The following is a 24,845-nucleotide window of genomic DNA, read 5'->3' as shown; positions in this document are numbered from 1 at the left end:
CTGGAAGCTACTAAAGCCATATTATCCACAATCTATATTGCCTTTCCGTGTATATATATGCCTTTCCATGTATATATCTCCTCAAGATGGTCCCTAAGAAATGGTGTAGAGTGGGGGTCAGCAAACTTTTTCTTAAAGGGTCAGGTAGCAAATATTTTCTGCTTTGCAGACCATGCGGCCTCTGTCACAACCACTTAGCTCTGTCGTTGTAGCATGAAAACAGCCACAGACAATATGTAACTACACCCTGATAAAACTGTTTATGGACACTGACATTTGAATTTCATATGATTTTTACATATCACAAAATATTATTCTTTCGATTGTTTTCGATCATTTAAAAATGTAAAAATCATTCTTTGCTCATAGGCCATACCAAAACAGGTGACTGGCTGTATTTGGCCCATAGGCTGTAGTGGCTTCAGTGATTTATAAGTGTTTTTTAGCATGTTATTTGGCAATTAATGGGGTTTGGTTTTAATTTGAGAGATTTGGTTGAGTTCAGTAACCATAGATTGCTCGTGTGGTGGAATATGATTTCAAAAGATGGACTTGCAGAAGTGTTCCTAATATATATGAGGAAAAATCTGCCTCTGAGTCATGTGTATAGCTGTGAGCACTGCCCATGGTTACTTTTTGCTTCTTCAGAGAATGGAGGCCCTGGAGAAAGAAGTCAGGGAGGAAGAGTGGTGGGAAAATGTTGCAGATGCTTGAATAGGATGCGGGCTAAACACCGAAGTCCTGGCATGAGGGAAATAGTGGGTCAGGAGAACCTGTGGAGAAAAATGATAAAGGGAACATGGAGTAAGAGCAGGAGAAGGAGAAGAACAAGACAGCACCCTGAATTCGATAAAATTTAATGGCATCAGATACCGCTGTAGAATATTTTGAGGTGGAGAGAATAGTTTTGCTCTAACTGTAAACGTGGTGAAAATATGTTACGAATTGTGTAGAATGTCTAAAAGGCTGCCTTTGCCCTGACACGATGTCCTTTGTCTTTTAAGAAATAATCTTTTATTTGTAAGGACTTGGGAGTTTTGTTTTTAAGTTTCAGAGTTGACGCTACTCAAGGTGTGGCCTCCGCACTGGTTAGAAATACAGATTCCCGTGCTTCACCCCAGACCTATCGAGGCCCAATCTCTGTGCGTGGGGCCTGGTACTGTGTTTTAACAAGACTTCCAGGGGGTTCTGGTGATGGGCACCAGGGTTTGAGAACCACTGATTTCGATCATATAAGAGGGACACCAACTCATACTCCATCCTCCCTTATAGGTAGCAGTGTTTACAGTGAAGTTCGAGGGCAGGACTTTTGATGGATACTTTTCACTAACTGCTGTTTTGAAGGGCAGCCACCAAAGGAGGTGGGCAGAAAGAATGTCCCTATTGTAAAAGGAGAGGGAATTTTTCTTATAAGTAAACAGGATGAAACACGATCCAGTGTGTTACTTCTGGAATCCAGGGGGAAAAGAGCTCCTTGTGGGTAGTTGCCTTAGTCTCTCTTTCTGTCAACTTGCCCACAGAGCACTGACTGTAGACAGCATTCCACGTTCTTGTCATGCTGTTGTGGCCGGAGGATGGTGGTACAGGCACGAATGGGTCTAATTTCTTTTCTTTCTGTCCACTGCTTGTTCTGTGCCAGGAATACACTTCCCTCAAGCTCCTCCCACACAGTGACCTTGTTTCCATAGAAACTGGCACATTCAGCTGGAGACTTATACATGAGTTTGAATAACCCAAGGTTTTAAAACCGTGAGAACCTAAGGAAGATGATCTCACAAAGCATACAAAGAACAGTTTCTTAATGCAAATAAATAAACCGTGAATTGAGACGTGCAATAGTATATGACATATATTGATTATATATATTGCTATTAAAAATGTACTGGCTGCTTATTGTTGTATGAGGTTAATGGTGATCTACTGTGAGTCATTGGAGGAGATAGTTTCAAGTTAAAGCATATGAGGTTTTTGATGGAATGAAGACCTTTATTGTCTGGGTAAAAATTCACTGTGGTGGCCTGCTGGGCAGATTGTCTAGTCTGACTTGGGAAAACCAGAAGAATATCTTTCTCACTGCACCTGGCTGAATTAGGTACTTTGTTCTCTGTGTGCTCACAATACTCTGCTGATCATACCTCTAACAATAATAATATTACTAATAAAAAGCAGTTTATGGTTATGGTATGCTAACTACAATACTTGATCTCATTTAATCCTCAAAACAACCTCATAAAGTCGGTAATATTATTGTACCCATTCTTCACATGAGGAAATCGAGGCTCAGAGAGGCTATACGATTTGCCCAAGCTCGTACAGCTAATTTTTAGTTGAAGTAGGATTTGAACACAGGGAAGTCTGACTCCTGGAGTTCACCTTTCTTGCCCCAGAGTCTGTACTTATCACAGTGTGTGGCAATTACTTGTTTATATCGAGACCAAGCGCTCCTTGAGGGCAGGGACTGGCTTTATTGCTTCTCTTAGAGTTAGAACAGTGTTGGCTATGTACTTGGGGTTCAATAGATATTTTGTCCGTAAGAGGACGAATGATGAATAAGTGAGTAAATAGAATGAACATGCACCCTTTTAGTTCTTAATGATGGATAGAAGAGACGGATGACTTCCTACCAGGAAGGCTATTATCCCAGACTTGTGCTATTCATAATCATATAGCATCTAAAAATTCACGGTTTAATCTTAATCTCTGACTTGTTTCAGATGTTGTCCATCTGTTGTCTCCGTCAGTCATTTTTTTTCCTCTTTAAACAAGTTTTCCCCATCAATAATAATAAGCCTTCATGCCTCTTCTAACCATAAGACTATAGCTATAGCTATCTTTAAGGTTCTCAGCAGGTATGTAGCCCTGGGTGAGCCATTCATTTTCTTAGTCAGCAAATATTTACTGAGTACCCACTATGTGCCGAGCACTGATCTTGGGACACATCAGTGAACAAAACAGATACAAAGCCCTGCCCTCATAGAACTTACATTCTAGCTGGGGAGGCAGATAATAAACAATAAAGGTAATACGTAAGTACATTCTGTAGTATATAGAAGGTATTGAAGTACCATGGAAAAAATAAAGAAGGTAGCTATGAAAAGAATAAAGGGGACTTGGAATGTGGGTCTGAAGAGCACCCCTGGTTTCAATTTTAAATGGTGTGGTCTGGATGGACTTTACTGAGGAGAGGAAACATGTTCTAGGCAGAAGGAACAGTCAGTGTAAAGACCCTGAGCAAGGAGCAGGCTTGGGATGCACAAGGAACAGGCAGGAGGCTGACGAGGATAGAAGAGATGAGTAATGGGCAGAGTAGACAGATTAAGAGAAGTAATGGGCGATCAGATAACATAGGGCCTTGCAGACCATTGTCAGGATTCTTTTGACTTCAAGTGATAAGGGGACTCATTGGGAGGAGATTTGAGCAGAAGAAGAGTGACTTGGTCTGATTTACATATTAGAAGAATGACTGCAGATGCAGTATTGAGCGAAGACTGTAGAAGGGCAGTGGTGGAAGTAAAGACCAGTTAAGAGGCTACTGCAGTAGTCCAAGAGAAAAGTTATGATGGCCCCATGAGGGTGAGTACCATGAAAATGATGAGATATAGCAGATTCTGGAAATATTTTGAAGGTTGTGCCAATAGGATTTCCTGGCAGATTGGATATGAGGTGTGAAAGAAGAGAGGAGATACAGATGACTCCCAAGATTCCTCCAACTAGAAAGATGGAGTTGCCATCTAGTGAGATGGGAAAGACTATAGTTAGAGTAGGTCTGGGGCAAGAGCAGAAGTTCAGTTTTGGAACAAGTTAAGTTTGAGATGTCAAATATCAAGTAGAGATGTTAAGTTGGCCGTTGGATATACGAGTCTGGGGTTCCGGGAGAGAGGTCTGAGCTAGAGATAGAACTTTGGAAATCATCAGCATGTAGGTAGTATTTAAAGCCTGAGACTAGAAGAGATCACCAAAGGAGTGAATACAGACAGAGAAGTGGATGACCAAGTTATTCCTTGTTATCCCCGGGACATCCCAAATTAAGAGATTGAGGAAAAGAGGAGGAACCAGCAAAGGATACTGAAAAGGAACAAGCAAGGAGGTAGGAGCAAAACCAAGAGAAAATACAGGATCCTGGATGCCAAGTGAAGCAAGAATGTCATGGAAGAAAGTGTGATCCTTTGTACCAACTGCTGCTGATTGGTCAAGTTAGACACAAAAATGAACCATCGGAATTGGCATTGTGGAGATAGATCATTGTTGACCTTGACAAGGGTAGTTTAGGTAGAGCTAACCTAATGGAAGTGGATTTAAGAGAGAATGGGAGAAGAAGTCAAGACAGTGATTATAGATAACTCTGGGCTGTGTGCAGAAAAAGTTAGGACATGGCTGCTGGACCTAGGAATTTATCATCATTTGTTTTGAGACAATGGTATTCAATAAACACATTTTAAAAAACCAGTCAAGAATACAAGTCTATACAGTGCTAAATTGGGTGCCATGCATAATGGTCAGTGCAGGAGGCGTGAATAGGTGGTCATCTGGGTGGGCAGCCATGGTCAAAGAGAGCTCTACTGATTGGGGCCCAAATGGATGGACAGGACTCTGGACAGGCATAGGACAGGATGAGGGTGTACCCTGGGGGAGGGGATGACACCAAGCGAAGGCCTGGAAGTAGAAACAAGCACAGTGTGGGGCACTAAGTGAAGTGGCTTGTGTGACTTGAGTAGAGAGTGTATTATTGGCAGTCATGACAAATAGCTGTATGTGTAAGTATTTGAACCTGACTATCAATGGCCCAGGAAGCCAGATTGAGCAGGGAAAATGCTAAAATTTTTTTGAGTGCTGGGCATATTGTGATAAAAAGAGTGTATAGAAAAGTTTGATAATTAGCTTATTAGCCAAGGAAATGTCTGAAGCTACTTGCAAGTGTTTTTCAAAGTGTGCTCTGGGGATGACTTCATCAGAACCTTCTGGGGAGCTTATTAAAAATGCAGGTTTCTGGAGCTGCAAGCTAACTACTGAATCCATACCTCTGGGGGTAGGACTCTGGATTCTGTATATTTAACAAGCTCCCAGGTGACTTTCATACATGGCCAAGTTTGTGAATGACTGGTCTAAAGATTTTGTTTGAGTAGATTATATTCCTGACTGATAAGCTGTCCAGAACACTAGAATTAGGTTTTTTAAAAAAAAGGGCATATTAAACATGAAAAATCCATACTTAACATACACTCTTATACATTTATGTAAGTTCTAAGAAGCTAAATTTGCAGTTGTATTCATTTGGCCTGACATTAGACCTCATTCAGTTGTTTGAATGATATTTCAGGCATCTGTAAAAGTATGGGTCTTTCATGAGAGGGGGTTACCAAATCTGTTTGTTACTTTTAAATCCAATTATGTACCAGAGAAGATGGTTGAGAAGGTATAGCTGCTCTCCTCCCCTATGCTGTATGAGGTCTGTCTGACGCCTGGGAAAATAGGGACTAAGAGAACAGCTATGGAGATCTGGCTGTTTTGCCAGGGCTGCCCTCGGGGTAGCCTTCCAGATTGCTACTTCCCATCTCACTTGAGGCCTCAAGCTGTGAATCATGGTGCCATGCTTTTTCAGCCCTCCTTCCTTGGACAGTCAAAGAAAGGAGCAAGCAGAGAAAAGCACCTTCCGCCTCTGCAAATCACAAATAAGTTTTCTTGTTTGTTTGTTTTAAAATCAGTGTGATCACAAGGAAAGAATGAATTTCAGCATACGAGACTGAAAGTGAGGCCCTCTCTGCTCAGAGTTGTGACAGGGAAGGGATTAAATACATGGTTTATTTTACTCTGTGCCTCCTTGGGGTAATGATTTTGATTATCAGAGACCTCCCAAAGCATTCAGTATTTGTCATGAAGTCCACCTTTCACTAGCTGATATCCACAGACATGCTTCTGCTGACAGACCATAAATTAATTTCTTCCAAGACCAGGCAATCAATTTTGGGAACTTTTGATTCTAGACTTCGATCCCATCTTCATTCTTCTAGACTATTCATGCACAGAATTCTAAGTGCAAACTCCAATCTATACGGATCTTATAAAAACTTTCTACAAACATTCGAGCACTTAGAATGTAAAAAATGTTGTCTTAGACAATGATTAATAAGATGCAGTCCTTGCCTTCAGAAAACAGACTTGTAATGGCGACTTATGATATGGGTGATAAGTGTTACGAAAGGCGGGTCTGTCATATTTAATATAGCATTTGAAAGGGAAAAGGTAAATTTTCCCTTGAAGGGAGTTAGGGGGCTGCTGGGGAACTGGGAGAGTGACTCAGCGAGGAGACGATGTGGGGTTTGAAGAAAGATAAGGAATGGGCATGAGAAAGTGGGCGGTGAAATGGGGAGGTGGCTCTAGGCACCAGCAGAGCGCAGCCTCTGGCCTGCTCAGGCAGTGAGGCCCAGGTGCTGTGCTTCTTGCTGACACGACTGTGATTGTTGACCAGCCTCGTGAGTAGGGAACAACCATGTAGTGCAGATGGTTTGAGCAGTGTGTTTATGACATCTGTTTTGGGTACATTTTCCCAATGTGTTACCCTGCACATCGAAAGAATAAGAGATTTTAATAAACCGAGAAAATGCCTCTGCATATAGATTTAGAGCCTTAATGAGAAGATGGTTGAACTTTTTCAACCTCTGAGAGTTTATGCTACTATCTTAAAACCATAGCGCACCTGGGGGATGGGAGGTGGGTGAAATGGGTGAAGGGGGTCAAAGGTACAAACTTCCAGTTATAAAATAAATAAGTCACGGGGATGTAATGTATAGCATGATGACTATAGTTAATAATACTACAGTACGTATTTCAAAGTTGCTGAGAGAATAGATCTTAAAAGCTATCATGACAAGAAAAAAATTTTTGTTAAAGTGTGGTGATGGATGTTAACTAGACTTATTGTGGTGATCGTCTCACAATATATACAAATATCCGATCATTGTGTTGTATACCTGAAGCTAATATAATGTTATATGTCAATTAAACTTCAATAAAAAAACATAGCATACCTTTTGCAGGTTTTTTTTTTAATTAATTAATTTATTTATTTTTGGCTGTGTTGGGTCTTCGTTTCTGTGCGAGGGCTTTCTCTAGTTGCAGCGAGCGGGGGCCACTCTTCATCACGGTGCGCGGGCCTCTCACTATCGCGGCCTCTCCCGTTGTGGAGCACGGGCTCCAGACGCGCAGGCTCAGTAGTTGTGGCTCACGGGCCCAGTTGCTTCGCGGCATGTGGGATCCTCCCAGACCAGGGCTCGAACCCGTGTCCCCTGCATTGGCAGGCAGATTCCCAACCACTGCGCCACCAGGGAAGCCCCTGCAGGTTTTTTTACACGCATAATATGTGGCAGATTACTTGTATAATGCTATAACCCTCATTTTTCTTCCATTTAGCTACAGCAACATAAGTAATACACTCCGTTGTTTTGCAAAACTAATCACACACAAATGTGCTGATGTGGAAAGGATGTTTGTTATTTCATATTTTCTCAGTGATGACACAGTTTCAGTGTTTGAACCTATGGAGAGGAATTCAGGTAAGAGTCATACCTGTCATAGCAGTTTCCTCAGAATAATTAACCGTCTCTTCATGTTGAAAGGGACTATGGTCTGATTTTTTTTTTAATTAATTAATTAATTTATTTATTTTTGGCTGTGTTGGGTCTTCGTTTCTGTGCAAGGGCTTTCTCTAGTTGTGGCAAGCAGGGGCCACTCTTCATCGCGATGCGCGGGCCTCTCACTGTCGCGGCCTCTCCCGTTGCGGAGCACAGGCTCCAGACGCGCAGGCTCAGTAGTTGTGGCTCACAGGCTTAGTTGCTCCGTGGCATGTGGGATCTTCCCAGACCAGGGCTCGAACCCGTGTCCCCCGCATTGGCAGGCAGATTCTCAACCACTGCGCCACCAGGGAAGCCCTATGGTCTGATTTTTATAGCCTAGATGATCTAAGAGAGTGGCTTTCATTTTTTTTTTTTAACCACTAACGTTCATTTTACAAAGATCCCTTAAATGCGAACCCAGACATATAAAATGATAAAAGAGGAACAGTTTTGGTTGGCTCAGGACTGGGGGACTTGGGACATCTCCTTTTAGACACTCTCCCTACTTCCTCCGTGGCCTCTGAGGCACCTCTGTGGAATCCAGCGGCTTCAAAATCATGGTCTGGCTACCACCAGTTCCATGCAAAGCTAGCAAGACAAGAAGAAATCCGTATTCTTGATAGTACCACGTACGAAATTTTTGTCTAGCTCTAGGACAAGAATCCCAGATTAACAAATTTAATCTTCAGAGTCTATTTCCCTCTGGCTGTTGAGGCTGTTGCCAAGGTCCCAGCTGCAGGGCCCACGGAGTGCCTCTCTGCAATAGACTGATAGGGTGGCCATTGCTGAAGAGAGCCATTGATTTTGACTTACCAAATTATGGAACTGTAGGGCTCTCTTCTTTGTCCCAACACGTTCAACATTTTTATCTGTGCCAAAGACACACGTTTGAGAAGAATAATCAATGGTGTGCTGGTTAACCGACTCTCTGAAAAAATTTTAAAAGCTCTGTTTTGTACTGTTTGTCAATTTCCATGATGCAAATACCCAAACCATGGCCAATTTCAAGCAACCAACAGTTTTAACAACTGGCTTGAAAAATCCCTTGAAAATTTAACAACCAGCCCTTATGAGCTGGTTTGAGCCACTCAGCACACCAATGAATAATGAATAATTTGTATAACTAAGTCAGGGTCCACGGTGATTTGAATAATGAATCAGATCTTAAAATATGAAATCAAATAGGGATGAATATAAAGTCATGCTCTTGAAGGTCAAAAAATCAACTCTATACATCTAGAATGGGGACGATATGGCCAAACCAATTGCAGCATTCATAAAACAGAAGGAGTGATGGCAGTCAAGTACAAGCTTGCTGGTAATAATAGCAGTCCTGATTGAGTACCTACTATTATCCTTAGAAGACCTGTATGAGGTTACGTTTTGTGTTAGTCCCGGTCCTCCAAGAGGCAAACCCCAAGATGAGATTAAATGTACAAGAGATTTATTAGGGGAAATGCTGGTGAGGGAAAATGTGGCAGGAGCCAGAAGAGGCCAGGAGAGCCATCAGACTGCAGTGCATGTCTGACTCCTGTGAAGGACAGAGAAAAGGGAAAAAGGGGAAGGTCTTAGACTGCAGTGAAACTCTAAGAAAGTTTTGCCAAGGCTGACTGGGAGTCCTGGGGCCAAAGTCACCAGTCGGAGGAGCTCCCATCTTGCAGGAATGAGCCTGCCTTAGTATCCCTGCCTTGCTCAGTCGTGTGTTGGCAGCAGCCTCTGGGAAGCATGACCTCGGCACAAATCTGGGGATAGATTTCAGAACATAGCAGTTGGAGCCTTCTGTCAACTTTGTTCCCCGCAGCAGGCAATCTGAGAAGTACATTTTCATGGCCCCCCACAAATATTATTCCCATTTACCAATGAGAATTCAGAGTGGTTCAAAGAGGTTAAAAGACTCCTAAAGATCATCCAGCAAGCAAATGACAGAGCCAGGATGGACTCCAGCTCTGTTTGGCTACAAAGCCTATGTCTTTCCACCACCCCTGGTTTCTGCAAGTGGTAGGAGTGTGATGAAGCTGATCCCCAAAGCTCATCTGGTCTCAGGTTGTATTCACAGGTTTGAAGATTTCAGTTCATTTTCAGTTAGAAGGTAATGGAGTCCCGCATTCAACTCTGCTCACTGCTTTCCAAGAGCTCAAAAACCAAATAATGCCCAGAAAAGAGCAGAGGAAACGGTGAGAATTCTGGAAAGTAAGAAAAATGAGGCATCGCTAAAAGAAGCAAAGATATTTTGCCTGTAGAAAAAAAGAGTTCAGGGGACTCCCATAGTTATCTTCAAACAATTCAGTAAGCTCCTTTCCGGAAATGGCGCATCTTACATTTCATCTGTATGTCAGCAGAAGTATAAGGACAAATAGGTGGAGATAAGCTCAGGTGAGAAATTTTCTACCTGGTACTGTTCAGGCAGGCTCTAAAGATGTTCCTGATGTCCCAGTTTCCAGGATGCTGCTGGGCATATAGCAAGTCCTCGCTAAGTGTTTATTTAAGTGTTTGGACTGGGAAGGGAGTGGAGCAAGAAAAGAAAAGGCTGGAATGCCATGCCACTTTTCTTCTTTACACACTCATCTCGGAAGTCTCACTTCTTGACCCACTGCCTTATTCTTCCCTTAAGTACTATACGCAGTATGAGTTCACAAGTTCACAGCTAAGTTGTATGGTCTGTGTTTGAGCATGAAGTAACTCTAAAGGCAAGTTGTACTATCCTTTTTTTTTTTTTTTCAATTTAATTTATTTGATTTTTGGCTGCGTTGGGTCTTCCTTGCTGCACGCGGGCTTTTCTCTGGTTGCAGCAAGCAGGGGCTACTCTTCGTTGCGGTGCACAGCCTTCTCATTGCCGTGGCTTCTCTTGTTGCGGAGCACGGGCTCTAGGCGTGCGGGCTTCAGTAGTTGTGGCACACGGGCTCAGTCGTTGTGGCACACGGGCTCAGTCGTTGTGGCTCACGGGCTCTAGAGCGCAGGCTCAGTAGTTGTGGCTCACGGGCTCTAGAGCGCAGGCTCAGTAGTTGTGGCGCACGGGCTTAGTTGCTCCGCGGCATGTGGGATCATCCCAGACCAGGGCTCGAACCCGTGTCCCCTGCTTTGGCAGGCAGATTGTTAACCACTGCACCACCAGGGAAGCCCTGTACGGTTCTTTTAAGAACAAGACCTACTCATTAACTTTTTTTCTCTTTTTCTATAGGGTATACTGGTGGGATGTTCTTTAAAAGAATTCGTGTTAAGAAGCCTGGACAAGAAGTCTTTAAAAGTAAACTCTCAGAATATATCAAGGCTGAGGAGCTGTATGTTGGAGCCAAAGTGAACGTGAATGGCTACCTATTTCTTTTGGTCAGTGCTGATGTGTATACCTTAAAGTACATGGAGAGGAATTCAGATAAGGTGAACTCACTTGGTGTAATTCTTGACTCACCTCTCAGCACTCTGCAGTCTGTGTTTTTCTTACTCCAGGCCTTTTCTTCTTCATCTTGCCACCAGTTTTACATTGTGCTTTCACACATGTGGGCATGAATAATGGATCTGCACGACTTGGCCACAGGTCCCGTCACAGAGGCCAGGGCCTGGTCTCCTCTGTTTATGTGCTGGGTTTTCCACTGCCCAGCATCATGGATGCCAGGCACAGGCAGGAGGCAGGCCCAAGGTTGAATCAAGTTTCCTGGGTTTTCCGCTGACGCTAACAATGTTTTCAGAAAGAAATTCAGCAATGATCGGAAAGGAAGACAATCTGGTGCCACACACTGTGCTGTCCCAGTTAATTGGCACAGGCCTGCAGAGAAGGCCAAGACCTAAACAAACAGAAACCCCAAGGGAACCTGATAGTTGCTGGGATTGCAGCCTCCCATAACAGGAGCCACCTGAGGCCTAAATGGGACTCCAAGGACAAATTGGCAACAGTGAGCGCCAAGAGTTTTTTCATTTGAAATAGTATGGCACGTGGGTACTATTACTCAAAGTTCCATTATGGCAGTGCCGGTCAGTAAAAATAACATGTTGACAGAATCTTGATTTTTAAGTGTGGACTAGTCCGGTGTGCAAACACGTATGTCTCAGAACCATTGCCTACTATTGAAGAATCTATCTAGAAATAATGTATTTAAAAAGTCTGCCTGAAAATAATAGTATTTATGTGCCATTTATATAGATACAGTACCAATTCCGTTTCATTTATATGTAAAATGCTCGGGGTAAGTTGCTAAGATCAGTCTCACTGGGTATAGCACGTTACCCGGATCAGTTTGGGTCCTCTGAGAAGCAGGTACCAAGACAGACTTAGACATGCGAGAGATGTCTTGGGGGAAATGCGTATGAAGGATAAAGGGGGAGGGAACAGGAGTAGGTGGGGAGACTGGGATGTAGGTCTGATCCCTGAGAAAGGAGAGGGAAGGAAGGAGGATGGGGTGGGAAGAGCCTCAGACACAGCGTAGCTCTGGGAAAGTCTGCACCAGGCCAGTGGGGAGCCCTGGAGCAAACACTAGCTATCAGAGAAATCCCATGTCTGGCAGGAATGGCCCAGCTCTGGTGCCTCCTTCCTGCTCAGTCACTGGATGGTAAGAGTCTGGGGAGAGTGTGGCCTCCGTGGGGTCTCTGAAAGCTGCAGCGCTGCAGTGATCACGAAGGTGCAGCAGCTGGGCGCTGTCCGCTACCAGTGCTCTTCTCTGCGTGGTCCCTCTAGAGGGCAGGCCTGGGCAGCACCCTCTGGGGCTGCCACACCATCTCTTCATTTGCAGCGTTAGGAACTTGGGTTAGCGTGACACCATGAGCCGGTAGCTCTTCAAAAGCACTGAAGTCAGGTGAGAGGCTCAATAATAGGGCAGTTAGATTCCTGGAGACCAGCAGGCTTGGCTAGGAAACCTGACTCCTTAAAAGCTGAGGGGCCTTAGATGTGTATCTTCCCTGAGCTTTGTTTTCCGCATCTTTAAAATGGGAGTACCAACAGTGCCTATTTCAGAGAGTTACTATGAAGATTGGATGCGAAAATGTTTTAAGTGCTTAGCTCTACGTGGCCCATAGCAAGCTCAGTCAGTGTACAATTTACAATAGCTATTGTAACTAGAGCTCCATTTTCAAACACAGTGCAAACCTGTACTTTAATATAAAGAATATATAGCATGAATACACACACACAGACAGACACACACACATATATATATATCTCATATATATATGAGACATAAAGGGCTTTTCTCCTTTCAGAAAGATAAAAGCAGGGTAAGACATTATCTAGTATCAGCATCCCAAGTGAAAACTGCATTATCTTAAAACTACCCTTAACAAAGACATTCTAAGCAGAGAAAGATTAATATCAGTCTGAGGAGTCTTTTCAAAAGAGCTAATCCTATCATGGAAACAGATTAAAGGAAATGCAAAAAAGGGAGGGAATGCCTCCCCCTTCCCAGGGCAGAGATGAACTTTATTCTAAGTTACCATCAATGTTTTTCTTTTTGTATTTAGTCTTCTCCTTTTCTAGCTCTTTGCTGTAGTTATTTACAAGCTTATGCTTTAGTGGATTGAATAAGAAGTATTCTTACAGAGTCAGAAGCCAAATCACAGTGTAGGAGACAGGAACTGGGGGCTACCTGGAGAGTGAGTGTAAGGGGACTGCAGTGTGTGTATCATCTGGTGGCTGACAGTTCTGGGGGCGCACTCTAAAGATCTGGGGAAGATGGGGGTCCATTTATTCAATTTTGAATCCCCGTGCTCTCCATTAGGGTCTCCCAACATGTTGGGTCAATGTCCAAGGGTTAAAGGGAGGAGGCTGAGGTGGGAGTAGTGGTTCTTTTCTGATTCCTGTGGCCCGCTGTCCCTTAAGTGCATTTCTCTCAGATCTGGCCCTGTGCTAACGTCACTCGTTGTCCTAGAGCCATAGCTGAAGAAATCTGGTCATGTCTTCTCTGTGTTGGTCTCTATGGAAGGACATAGCCAGCTAAGTCAAGGGTCACAGTATGAAATCTCTTTGCTGGCCACCCGGAAGATTGGGCTCCCTATCTTAAACATCTTTCTTTTCCCCTTTCCAGTTTCCTATGAGCAACATTGAACTTGCCCTACAAAAGATAAAACAAGAAGAATCAAAATCCAGAGAGCTCAAGCAGGTGTTTACAGCTGCTGATTGCATGCACACGAAGATGGTGGATTATAATACATTCAGGTAAGCCATATTCTGCTAGCAGTAATCTGTTTTCTCCTCAAGATTGTCCAAAGAACAGAAGGAACAATTTCTTCCCTAGTGTTTCTTCATTAATTTCCTACATACTTTTTTTACTAGGAATTGGTGTTTCTTTACATTCGTATTACTTTGTGACCAAGTTTTGCCCATTTCTAGTAAATTGTACGCATTTGCATATAAAAGAAGTTCCTAGGGGAGAACAGAGAGACAAAGGCATAGTAAGTCAGTTGGGCACATTGTCTTGTGAATCACGCAGGGCATTGAAGGATCAGGGGAATGCCAGGAAAACAGTGCAGCTAAGAGCGCCCCTCTGAAATCTGAGGAACCTAGGAGGGACATCTCCTTAGGAATGCGATCCAGTTGGAAAAGATAGTGGAAACTTCGGCAATTATCAGAGGAAAGGTGCTATGTATACATCTGTGTGTATGTACGCCCACACACGTAGGTATTTTGAAAGACACAAAAATGTAGAAATCAAGGGGAAAATATATGACAGAGGTTAGAAGTATTATAAGAAATCATGAACAATAAAGATTTTCTCTAAGGTTAAGCTGAATTCTAGGACTGTCCAGTGACTGACCTAGGCAAATTTCCAAACAGCAGAAACACAGGGAAATTCAAATTCAGCGTCTGGTACAATTGTGAGACTTCTTAGCCTGAAAACAAAGTGAATGGAGCGTTCAGGAGAATGTAAATTAAATCACAGATGGAGGACAAAGGGGACTTTCTCTTTAGGCTGAGAATGCTGGCTCCTAAAAACAATAGTGGCTGAAAGCTATATAGGAAGCTCAGCTTGATACAGTCAAGATGTGGCTGAGGAATGAAGACGTGAGCCCAGGAGAGGGTGGCAGGGAGGTCTTTCTAACTTTGTGTCTGAAGTTGCCTGTTGCATCAATACCTGGTGACCCGAGCCCTCCATTAGGCCCAGAGTGTCTCCAAAGCTCATTTGTTATTTTAACAAAGCTCTTCTGTGCCTCCAAAATATTCTTTTGAGAGCAGCAGTCAGAGGACATATTTTTGTTGTTTAGAATTCCCGAGCTTCTGGGATCAATAAGAATTTATAGTTCTTTGTTATTGTTCATAGCAGTACACATGTTCATGGCCTCTTGGAAAATAAATGGAGACAGGGTAAAGAGCAGAGGCAATTGCTCAGGCCATGGATTAATGGAAAGCAGTGGAGGGGAAAACGAATTTCCATCAGAAATGAGGGAGTGGTTTCGTTTTATTATTTTGTGTTCTTTTACGAAAGCGTCCGTTCTCCTAGTACTCTAGCAGTGTCTATTGGAAACAGTTTAGTAAGTTTATGGGGCTTTGGGGGAAGCACTTAGGCCAGACAGGAGATCCAAGGAGGAAAAGTTGCTCTGCGGCCTGACCCTAATTGTGGGCGGGATAAAGGATGGCCACGCTGTGTGATTGCAGGGTGACCTCAAGGCTCAGAAAGATGCTCAGAAAGAACCAGTTCCCAATATTTAGGCCCTCTCCTGGACAGAAATTCCTTAAGACAGAAATCAGATCAGGCTGTACCTGGTTTGAGAAACCCTTCAGTGGCTTGCAATAAGATCCAAATGTTTTATTGCAGCCGGCAGGGCCTTGAGCGATGCAACTCTGTATTTCCCGTGTCATCACTTCTTTTCCTCCAGCTCTGTCCTCTGCCCTTGCTGACCGTCAGTCACTTGCTTTCTCAAACACATCAAGCTCTTTCCCTCCTCCAAGCCTATGCACACGCAGTTCTCTCTGCTCAGAACGTCCACACCACCATCCTTTTCGTGGCAAACCCTGTGACTCATTGTAAATGCTGCTTCCTTGGAGGGGATTTCTTTCTATTCTACCTAAAGGAGATCACTCACTGTTTTTCTTAGCCCCTTGTTTATATTTTTCATAGCACTTAGCACAGCTTGCAGTTAAGTTTATTTAGATAGCTGTACTTGGTGTGTGTGTGCTTGGGTGTGTCTTCTCCTATTAGAATGTCGACAGCCCTGTTCACTGCCCTAAACCTGGCACCTCGTGCTGGGCTCACTACATATCACAGTTCCTGAATGGAATAATGACATGCTAGGATTATTCTTGGGGGTTCTGTCTCCAGATGAGAGTGCAGAAGAGGCGTCAAGACGTCCTGGTCCGTGTGATATGCTTGGTGTCGGGCACTACGCCATCTGTGGGTCCCTAGTTCATGGTCTTCAGCCCTCTTTTTTGCTCTTCACGTTCTTTCCTGGGCAAAGGCAAAGAAAGTACCTAGTCAGTTGCTATCACACCACATCCTAATTTAATTATGTGCTTGGAGCTTTTACTAGCTAATATTTTTCTTTTATTTCTGTATGTATGTATGAGTGTATATTCTGGCTCTTCTCACCAGAACGTAACCTCTTTGAGGGCAAGGACCTTCTCTTTCTTGCTTTCTGCTTTAAGTTTATCACTTTTCACAGTGCCTGGGTGTGAATATTTGTTGAGTGGCTGCATTTTATCCAGCCCCCCCTGCTTTGGCTGCCAGCTAAAGGCTGAGTTCTCCATTTAGTTCCTCGTGCTCAGACCTTTTTCCTGAATTATAAATCTGAAAATACGAACGCCTCCGAGACATCTCCCCTTTGGATGTCCCTAAGGCATCCCCAAATAACTTTCCCTAAATTGACCTCATTTTCTTCTCCCATAAAGTTGCAGCCGGGGACCCTGTCTTGGTAAAGGGCACCATACTTGTCCCCAGGGCCTGGGCCAGGCTCTACCTTGTCTTTCCCCTATCTTGACCTCTCCCACCCTCTTGAAATTGCACTTCTTAAACTACCTCTCTCCATCTCTAGCTTCACTGTTGCAGTTCAGCTTTTCATCTGTTCACCTGGACTCCTTGTCTTAACACTCATCCTCCAAAGCTGTGCCAGAGTGACCTCCCTAAAATCTGATCATGTCGTTCCTTTGCTCTAGGGCAAATCCCAGCCTTTTAGTGTTTCATGTGAGTTTGGTCATGATCGGACCCTTGCCTCCATCTCTTCCCTTATTTCCATCTCACTCGAATTATTCTTTTGGAGAAGTCACCGTTTATCGAGCACTTGCTGTGGACCATACATCGTGCTAAATGCTTTTCCTGTATTATCCACTGGTAGCCCGTGTTGAGTTATTCGTTTACTTCCCTGCCTCCGCAATTGGCTCCTGCCAAGTACAATAGGTGTTCGTTGAATAATGTAATGAATGGTCCTATTTCTCAAGGAACATTCTGTTTAAAGTTTGCATCAAACAAGTAAAATAATTGATTACCTTGCTCTGGGGAAGGGAAATCTGTCTCTGACTGTAGGGAAGTCAGGGAGAGCTAGTCCCGACTCTCACAAGTCACGTGACTTGGGCAACTCACTTCACCTACCTACACCTCACTCTTTGGTCCATATAAGGGTCTCTAAGGCCCCTTCTAGGCGCTGACATTCTGAAACATTCTGTAGGTTTATGAATACACTTGTAAAATGTTCCCTTTTCAAATTTGTGCATCGAAGTAGTAGAGTGGGCAGGCGGAGGCAGGACTGAAGTGTAGGCCTCTGGGCTTCACCTCTGTGGCCCTCATTTTCTCCCCTGCTTACATACCTGGCCCTCTCAGTATGTACCTGGCGCCTCAGAGCCCGGCCTTGCTGCTTTGGGCAGCAATCCAAGCCCCGGGCATTTTCTTTCTTCTCAGAGATTTGCACCGCTTCTCAGGGAAACCTTGTGGGCAGGAGCTAATAAACTATCTCTGCATAAGGTGCCATGGTTGATAATGGATTACTGGATTAACTTGTGGACCTTCCTGAGATATTTGCCTCAAAATTGACCCGAAGGAATGCAGGGACAGGTGGAAACAGAGGGCACTTCTGGGAGGGAGTGTTTCTCTTCTGCCTTGTGGGGCTCACTGGCTCTGCCTCTAGGCTGGACCTATTTCTCTGGGACCCTTTTTTCATGGTCTGTCAGATTGGCCTGTGACAGCCATGGATTGTTATCGAAGAGAGTGCAGAGAGCCTTTCTCAGAGCCTCGATACCTGACGGGCAGGTTTCAGCAGGGAGCCACGCAGGGACTAGGCTTGGCAGGGCTAGTGTTTCGTGCAGGTGGGAACATGGGCAGGGTGAGGCTTCCTGATGGGGGCCCTGGACTCAGAACCCTAGGCGACAGCAGCAGCGAGGGCCCTGTGCCAGGGAAGACGTGACCAGCCCCTCCCTCCGGCCGCCTCCCCGAGCCTTGATCCCCCCATCAGAGATGACACCCGCCCCACGTAGCCTGCATGTATTTTGGTTTTCTGTGTGCTCAGTGCTCACCTCTTTTCCAAGGGCAGGGCACATGCCCGGTTCACCCTGGAGTCTTTCCTAGATACCTCCAGCACGCCGTGTCTCAGGCCTCAGGGAATGTAGTGAATTATTACACCATTCTTCCTCAGACCCCCATTATCAGCTGTGGGATCAGGAGATTTCCTGTGAGCATCCATGTAATAAATTCCAAGATTTACAGCCTCGAGGAAATTTTCGTTCTTGTAAACTTAAAATTCTTCCTGAGAGAGATAGTATAATGTAGTAAACAGATTCAATTTTAGACTTGTAGACTTGCATCCAAATCTCAGCTCTGCCATTTGTCAGCTTGGTGGCCTTGAGTAAGTTGCTGAACAATGTTTTCACCTACAAAATGGAGATGGTAATAATACCTACTGCATAGAGCTGTTGTGATGAATAAATCTGATAACATATGTAAAGTTCTTATTGTAGCACACGGTAGTGCATAGCGGACACTAGAAAATGAAAACCCTTTATCCCAATAGTTGGAATAGTTTGAAATAGTCACCGAAAATAGTAGTAGGAATCTATGTCCTGTTTTCGATATTTCAGTAAGTTCTGTATTTACTCTTGATGAGGTCATTGAAAGCATTCTTTAATAAATGAGGTTGGAAGAAGCCCTTTAAAAACTTGGAGGCCATGAAGGTGGAAAATAAACATCACCGTTGGTGGACCAAGGTTGGGAAACATTAATATAATCCACCCCATTACTGTCCTTTACTTCAAGGAAGAAGATTATAAATTTAGTGCTTAGAAAATTGTAATGATCTCATCCTGATTTATCTCAGACAGTTATCTCTCCTTTTATGTGGTTTTGCTCTATCTTTTTTTGAACAACTCTGTGTACATTGTTATTGGTGTTTTTATTGTAAGCCTAACTAACATCTTTTAAGGAAGCCACTAGTCTATGAATCTATATGAACGGAAGGAAAAACCAAGACAAATTCCCAAAGCACTCAAACATGTACTCTCATCTTGAACCAAATAGACACTTTGACAGTGTCCATACTATATCTTTGAGATACGAGCCTCAGCATACATTTTTGAAAACAGCATTTTGAACCTTCCTAAAAGCATTAAATATAAATAAATGTGATGTCATCGAAAAAATGCTGGCCTGGGAATCAAAAAGACCGAGATCTTTGATTTGATTCTGTCACTGCCTGATGGTGTTGTTTGTACTGGTGAGGGCTTAGTTTTTAAAAAGCAGAATCCTCTCTGGCTAGTTAAGCAGAAAAGGAATTTTTAAAAAGGATCCTGGGTGGTTCACAGTATCTTTGGAAGGGCTGGAGCAACAAGCTTGAGGCTCAGTTCTAGGAACAGTGCCCAGAACTGGGCTGTAGAACTTGTCTGATGAGAAAATGGCCTCTGTTCCTACTGCACCACCCACACTCATTGCTACATTTGCGCTGCTGCCAAGAACTTGATTTTACCACAACCATCACTGCCACTACTTTTGGCAACCTTGTGTCCTTTGCTACCCCTGAAAGCTGGACCCCTCTGACACCAAAGGTGGCCACGCCTAGCTGGTTTTCTCTTGTTAATCCCTTCCAAGTCAAGGTCTCACGTAAGCTTCCCCAATTGGCAGAGCCTGGGTCACCAGCATGTTTCTAACTGCAAGGAAGCCTGGGAAATTGAGCTCTGACTTCCATGTTGGGGTGACGGAGAAAATAACGTGGTAATTTCCCCAAATACAGATGGGCGATTTAAAAGGTACCCTCTTCATTTGCTATGACGGCAAATCCAAGCCAAGATGAGCCAAACAGGGGGCATAAAATGTCAACATTAGGAACTGAACTCCTTGTTTGTAAACAAACCAAGCAAAGCACTTGCCTGGTTTTAGCACTTTGCAAATACTGTTCTGATCTACCCGAGCAGCTAAACAAAATACAAACTCCTCCCCTATATTCCACTACTTTTGCAATCTCTGACACACCTTTCTGAGTTTAAATTGCCTTCAGTGAAGGCATTGGATTACTTTCAAGTTCATGGATTGATAGCTGGCAATCGTGTTTTGTTTGGTTTTTGTTTAATGTTTTTTAAAATTAAGAGTTTAAACATAAAAGTCTATATTTCTCTCTCCTCTTGAAAAATAGAAACTGGGCCTACATTTCCCCATGTCAACTGTCAGTTGGGGGTGAGTGGCAACTGTCCGCCTCAGACTGTGCCTGTTCTCTGCACTCTTCCCCAGTTTCTACAATTCCTTATTGTCGTATACCTTCTCCCACTTATCTTACCTGCATATCCCAGAAGGTACTTGACGAGGTAACCCTTGGATTAGATAATTTTAAGGTCCCTTCCAGTCATAAAATTCCATTATTTTGTACCCTAGGTATAGTGGAAATAGGCATTTAGGAACCAATTGTGTAAATAGCCCAAAATAGAACTGGAGACTGATTTTTAAATTAGAACCCAAGTGTGATTTTATATCTAAAAATCCAAAAGACTCAATTTAAAAATGATTAGAAATATTAAGAATATTTAGGAAAGTAGCTAAATACAAGAAAACTACATAAAAAGCAATAGTTTTACTAGTGATAAACAGGAAATATTATGCAATGGGGGGTACTATTCGCTATAGCAACAAAAATTATGAAATACCTGGGAACAAATTGGACAAGAAATGTGTAAGACTAAAATGAATACAATTTGAAAACTTTATCATATCTCTGAATGGGAAGACGCTATTTAAAAAATTCTAATCTGTTCAAATTAATCTAGATTTGAAGCAATTCTAATCAGAATTTACGATGTGAGTTTTTGTTGTTGCTGTTGTTAGATTTGGTTTTGTTTTGCGGAGTTAGGGGAGAGAAATTGGCTCATTGATTTTGAGGTCCCTCAAGAAAAATCAGGGATTGAAAAAAATGTTGAAAAGGAAGAATATTACAGTCAAGATACTAGAATTTATGTAGTTTATAGATATTTGAAATCACTGTAATATACTAATAGAGGATTAAACTAAAATATCAGTGAAACAGAGTATAGAGCCCATAAAAGATTCATTTTTATGGACTTTATTATAAGGTACAGAGAAATTCTCAATTCAGTGGACAATGAATGGATTAATAATAAAGGTTTTAGTGATAATTGATTAGGAAACATTTAATACATTTTAATTTTGTGGTAGGTAGGGCACAGTTTCCAAAAACCATAAAGGAAAAGTTGACTGTATTGACTACAGGAAAATTTTCTATTTCTCTAGGCAAAAAATACTGTAAACAAATTGAAAAGACAAGGGACAGACTGAGAGAAAATATTTACAACCAGTATAAGAACCAGGGGATTGACATTAAGGATTTATGAAAAACTGTAAAATCAACAGACAAAAATGGGTTAAGGACAGGAATAAACAATTCTCAGAAGCAATACAAACAGCCTTTAAACCTGTGAAAAGAAGCCCAATAATCACGCAAGCTGAAACAACAATGAAATATTTCCATCTATTATATTGGTGCCATTTAAAAAGAATAACATAACTGGCTCCAGATGAGCATGTGGGATAACAGGTACTTTCATTTTCTATTGATAGGAGTTTAAATTGGTTCAGCATTTTAGAGGGCAATTGGCAGTATCTAATGCTTAGACCCTTTTACCTAGTCATTGCACGTTTAGAAACTTTTTACTCAGAAAAAATTTGACAAGTGGATTGTAATAGATATGTGTGTGTGTGTGTGTGTGTGCGCACAATATTTATTGCAGCAAGCTTTGTAATAGCAACAATTTGGAAAAATCAAATGTCCAACAATAGGGGAGTAGTTGGATAAATTCTACTGCTTTGGTTTAAGACTGTACTATTTAGCCATTAGAAAGAATGAGATAGACCAAATATGCATACTTGAGAAAATGTTCAATGTGTTAGTCAGGATTGGTTAAGTAATGCTGCAGTAATAACTAACCCCCAAATCTCAGGGAACTAAATCAACAAAGGTCATTTCTTGTTTACTCTGTGTATCCATTGTTGTTGCCAGAGGGAACTTTGTTCACAGTAGCCACTCAGGGACTGAATCTGACAGAACAGCCACTACCTTGAATATACCAGAGAGAGAAGAGAGCTTTGGAGGGTCAAGCCCAATAAGTCTCAGCTGGGAAGAAATACATATCATTTACACTCTCAGTTCATTGGCCAGTACTAGTCACATGGCTCCACCCATATGTTCAGAGGAAAGAGGGAAACCAGATGTTAGGTAAACAGCACTAATGGCTACCATATATATATCATGCTGTTTTGTAGATAAAGCAAAATTCAGAGGTCTGTATAATATGATCCTATTTATGCCAAAAGTCTAAAGGTTATATGTGCTTGTATATTTATATAAATATTTCAGGGATTGTGTATCCTTTGAAGAAATCCTAGCAGGCTGCACACCAAGCTGCCTCATTCTTTGATATTTTTTTTTTTAACAATGAGCAATTGTAGAAAAAAAAATTAAAAAGATAAATAAAGCTCAAGCAAATAAAACCAAAAAGCCTGGGCAAAGAGCACTGAGCATTTTTCGTTTCTTGCTTCAGTTTCCAGAAAGAGCTAATGACAAATGCTGGCAGAATGCTTAGAGCAAAAGTCAAGAGTCTCATAATCATAGAGCAGGGTATGAGTTGTTCCACTTGATGCTCTACTCTGATTATTGATTAGAGTCAAATAATTTTAATGTGCTTACTTAAAAGTCTTTTATTAGGGGCCATAATATTTTATATTTATGTTACAAAATTCCAGAGCTTCGCAATTAAATTTAGGATGGAATCGTTTTTATAATTTTCAAATTCTTGTCAAATTAGCAACAAATTCTTACCCATTTATTTTCCCCACTTAGACTGAATCATTAATATTTTACTATTATTTGCTTTATCATGCATCTCTCCATTCATACACCCCTCTATCCATCCATTAATCCATCTTAACTTTGGTGCACTTCAAAGAAAATCACAGACATCAATTACTTCCCTCTAAATATATCAGCATGCTTACCATTTATTTACATTTTTTTCCTTTTGATGTATAATTTATATTCAATAAAATGCATCAACCTTAAGTATACATTTGCTTAATTTTGACAAATGCATACACCTGTGCAACACAAATCCCTATTAAGATGTACAACATTACTGTCACCCAGAAAGTTCCCTCACACCCCATCCTAGTCAGTCCCTGCCCACATCCCCCATTCAAGGGGCAGCCACTTTTCTGATTTTTTTCACAGTAAATGGCTTTTTTCCTGTTCTAGAATTTCATATAAATGAAATTATACAGCATATATTCTTTTGTGGATTCTCTTATTAAGTATGATTTTGAGAATTATCCATATTGTTGAGTGTATCAGTAATTCATTCTTTCATATTGCTGAGTAGTGTTTCATTGTATGAGAATACCACAATTTGTTTATTCTTTCCCCTGCTGATAGACACCTGGGTTATTTCCAATTTTTGGCTAATATAAATAAACCTGCTCTGAACATTCTTGTACAAATATTTTTGTGAACATAATTTTCTTTCTCTTGGTTACATAACTGTGAATGGAATTGCTAGGGCATAGGTATATGTTTAGTTTTTTTAAGAAACTGGCAGACCTTCTACCAAAAGAGGTTATACCAGTTTACATTTCCCCTAACAACGTACAAGGGTTCTAATTGCTTCACAATCTTGCCAACATTTGCTATTATTAGGCTTTTAAATTTAAGCAATCTTGTAGACATGTAGTAGTATCCCATTGTAGTTAAATTTGCATTTTCGTGACAACCCATGATGTTGAGCACTTTTTTTCATGTGTTTATTGGCTATTTGTATTTTTTGTGAGTGTGAAGTGTCTTTTCAGATCTTTTGCCAATTTTTATTGGTTGTTTGTTGTATTATTATTGAGTTGTTGGAATTCTTTATATTTCCTGGATACAAGTCATTTGTCAGATACACTTTTTGCGAATGTTTTTCTCCCAGTCTCTGGCTTTCCTATTCACTTTCTCAGTGGTGTCCTTTGATGAATACTGTATATATTTTAAATTTTGATGAAGTCCAAATGGTCAGTCTTTTCTTTTAAGGTTATTGCTTTCTGCTTAAGATGTCTTTGGCTGCCTCAAAGTCACCAAGATAGACTCCTATGTTTTTCTCTAATAGCTTTATGATTTTAGCTTTTACTTTTAAGTCTATGATTCATCTCAAATTAAATTTTATATATGCTGTGGGATCAGCATGCAGGTTTATTTTACTTAAATTCTTAAAATGCTTATTCCAAAGTTTTCTATTATAAGCCAGAATATTTTATATTGAAGTAAAACAATTCCAGAGCTTTAAAATATAATTTTGAAATGGAAGAGTTTAAAGTTTTTTCAAATTCTTATTAAATTAGTGACAGTGTCTTCCCCATTCATTTTCTTCTTGTTCTGTGACTTAGTTTTGACTATTAAAATTGCAAATTCTCCTTCGCAAAAGAAACTGAAATGCTGATCTTTTATACTTCCACCAATTTCCTTATGTAGTACATTCCCACTTCTTGAGAATTGAAATATTCTCACTACATTAGTATCCCAGTTAACTGAGGAATGCTAGATACCAATGATCTTGTTAACTGAAGGAAACTGTATACTACACATGTATGACAGATTGTATTTTTCAAAGATGGCTGCAGCAGTGTCCAACATGTGAACTTGACACTCGTTCCACTGAGAGGTGGGGTCTATGCCAGTTCCCCTTGAATCTTGAGTGGCTTTGTGATTCACTTGTAACCAATAGAATGCTACAGAAGTGATGAGACAGCTGTGTGAGACAACTGAGGCCAGGTCAGAAAAGATGATGCAGCTTCTACATTGTATGACGTGACA

The 24,845-nt window shown here is 41.7% G+C and overlaps 1 protein-coding gene across 1 annotated transcript in view; it reads left to right on the top strand.

The window, feature by feature from the left end:
- The window catches only part of EFHC2 (EF-hand domain containing 2), a 187,663-nt gene that overhangs the window by 112,110 nt on the left and 50,708 nt on the right, over window positions 1-24,845 (top strand). The window contains 3 exon segments of the mRNA XM_082378301.1: window positions 7,408-7,550; window positions 10,789-10,985; window positions 13,619-13,749. Coding sequence (XP_082234427.1) covers window positions 7,408-7,550; window positions 10,789-10,985; window positions 13,619-13,749 — 471 coding nt within the window.

Source organism: Balaenoptera borealis (assembly GCF_965194805.1).
Source record: "Balaenoptera borealis genome assembly, chromosome: X".
NCBI classification, from domain to species: Eukaryota; Metazoa; Chordata; class Mammalia; order Artiodactyla; family Balaenopteridae; genus Balaenoptera; species Balaenoptera borealis.
Note: the sequence above shows the minus strand (reverse complement) of the source record. Positions and strands in the feature narration are given on the sequence as shown.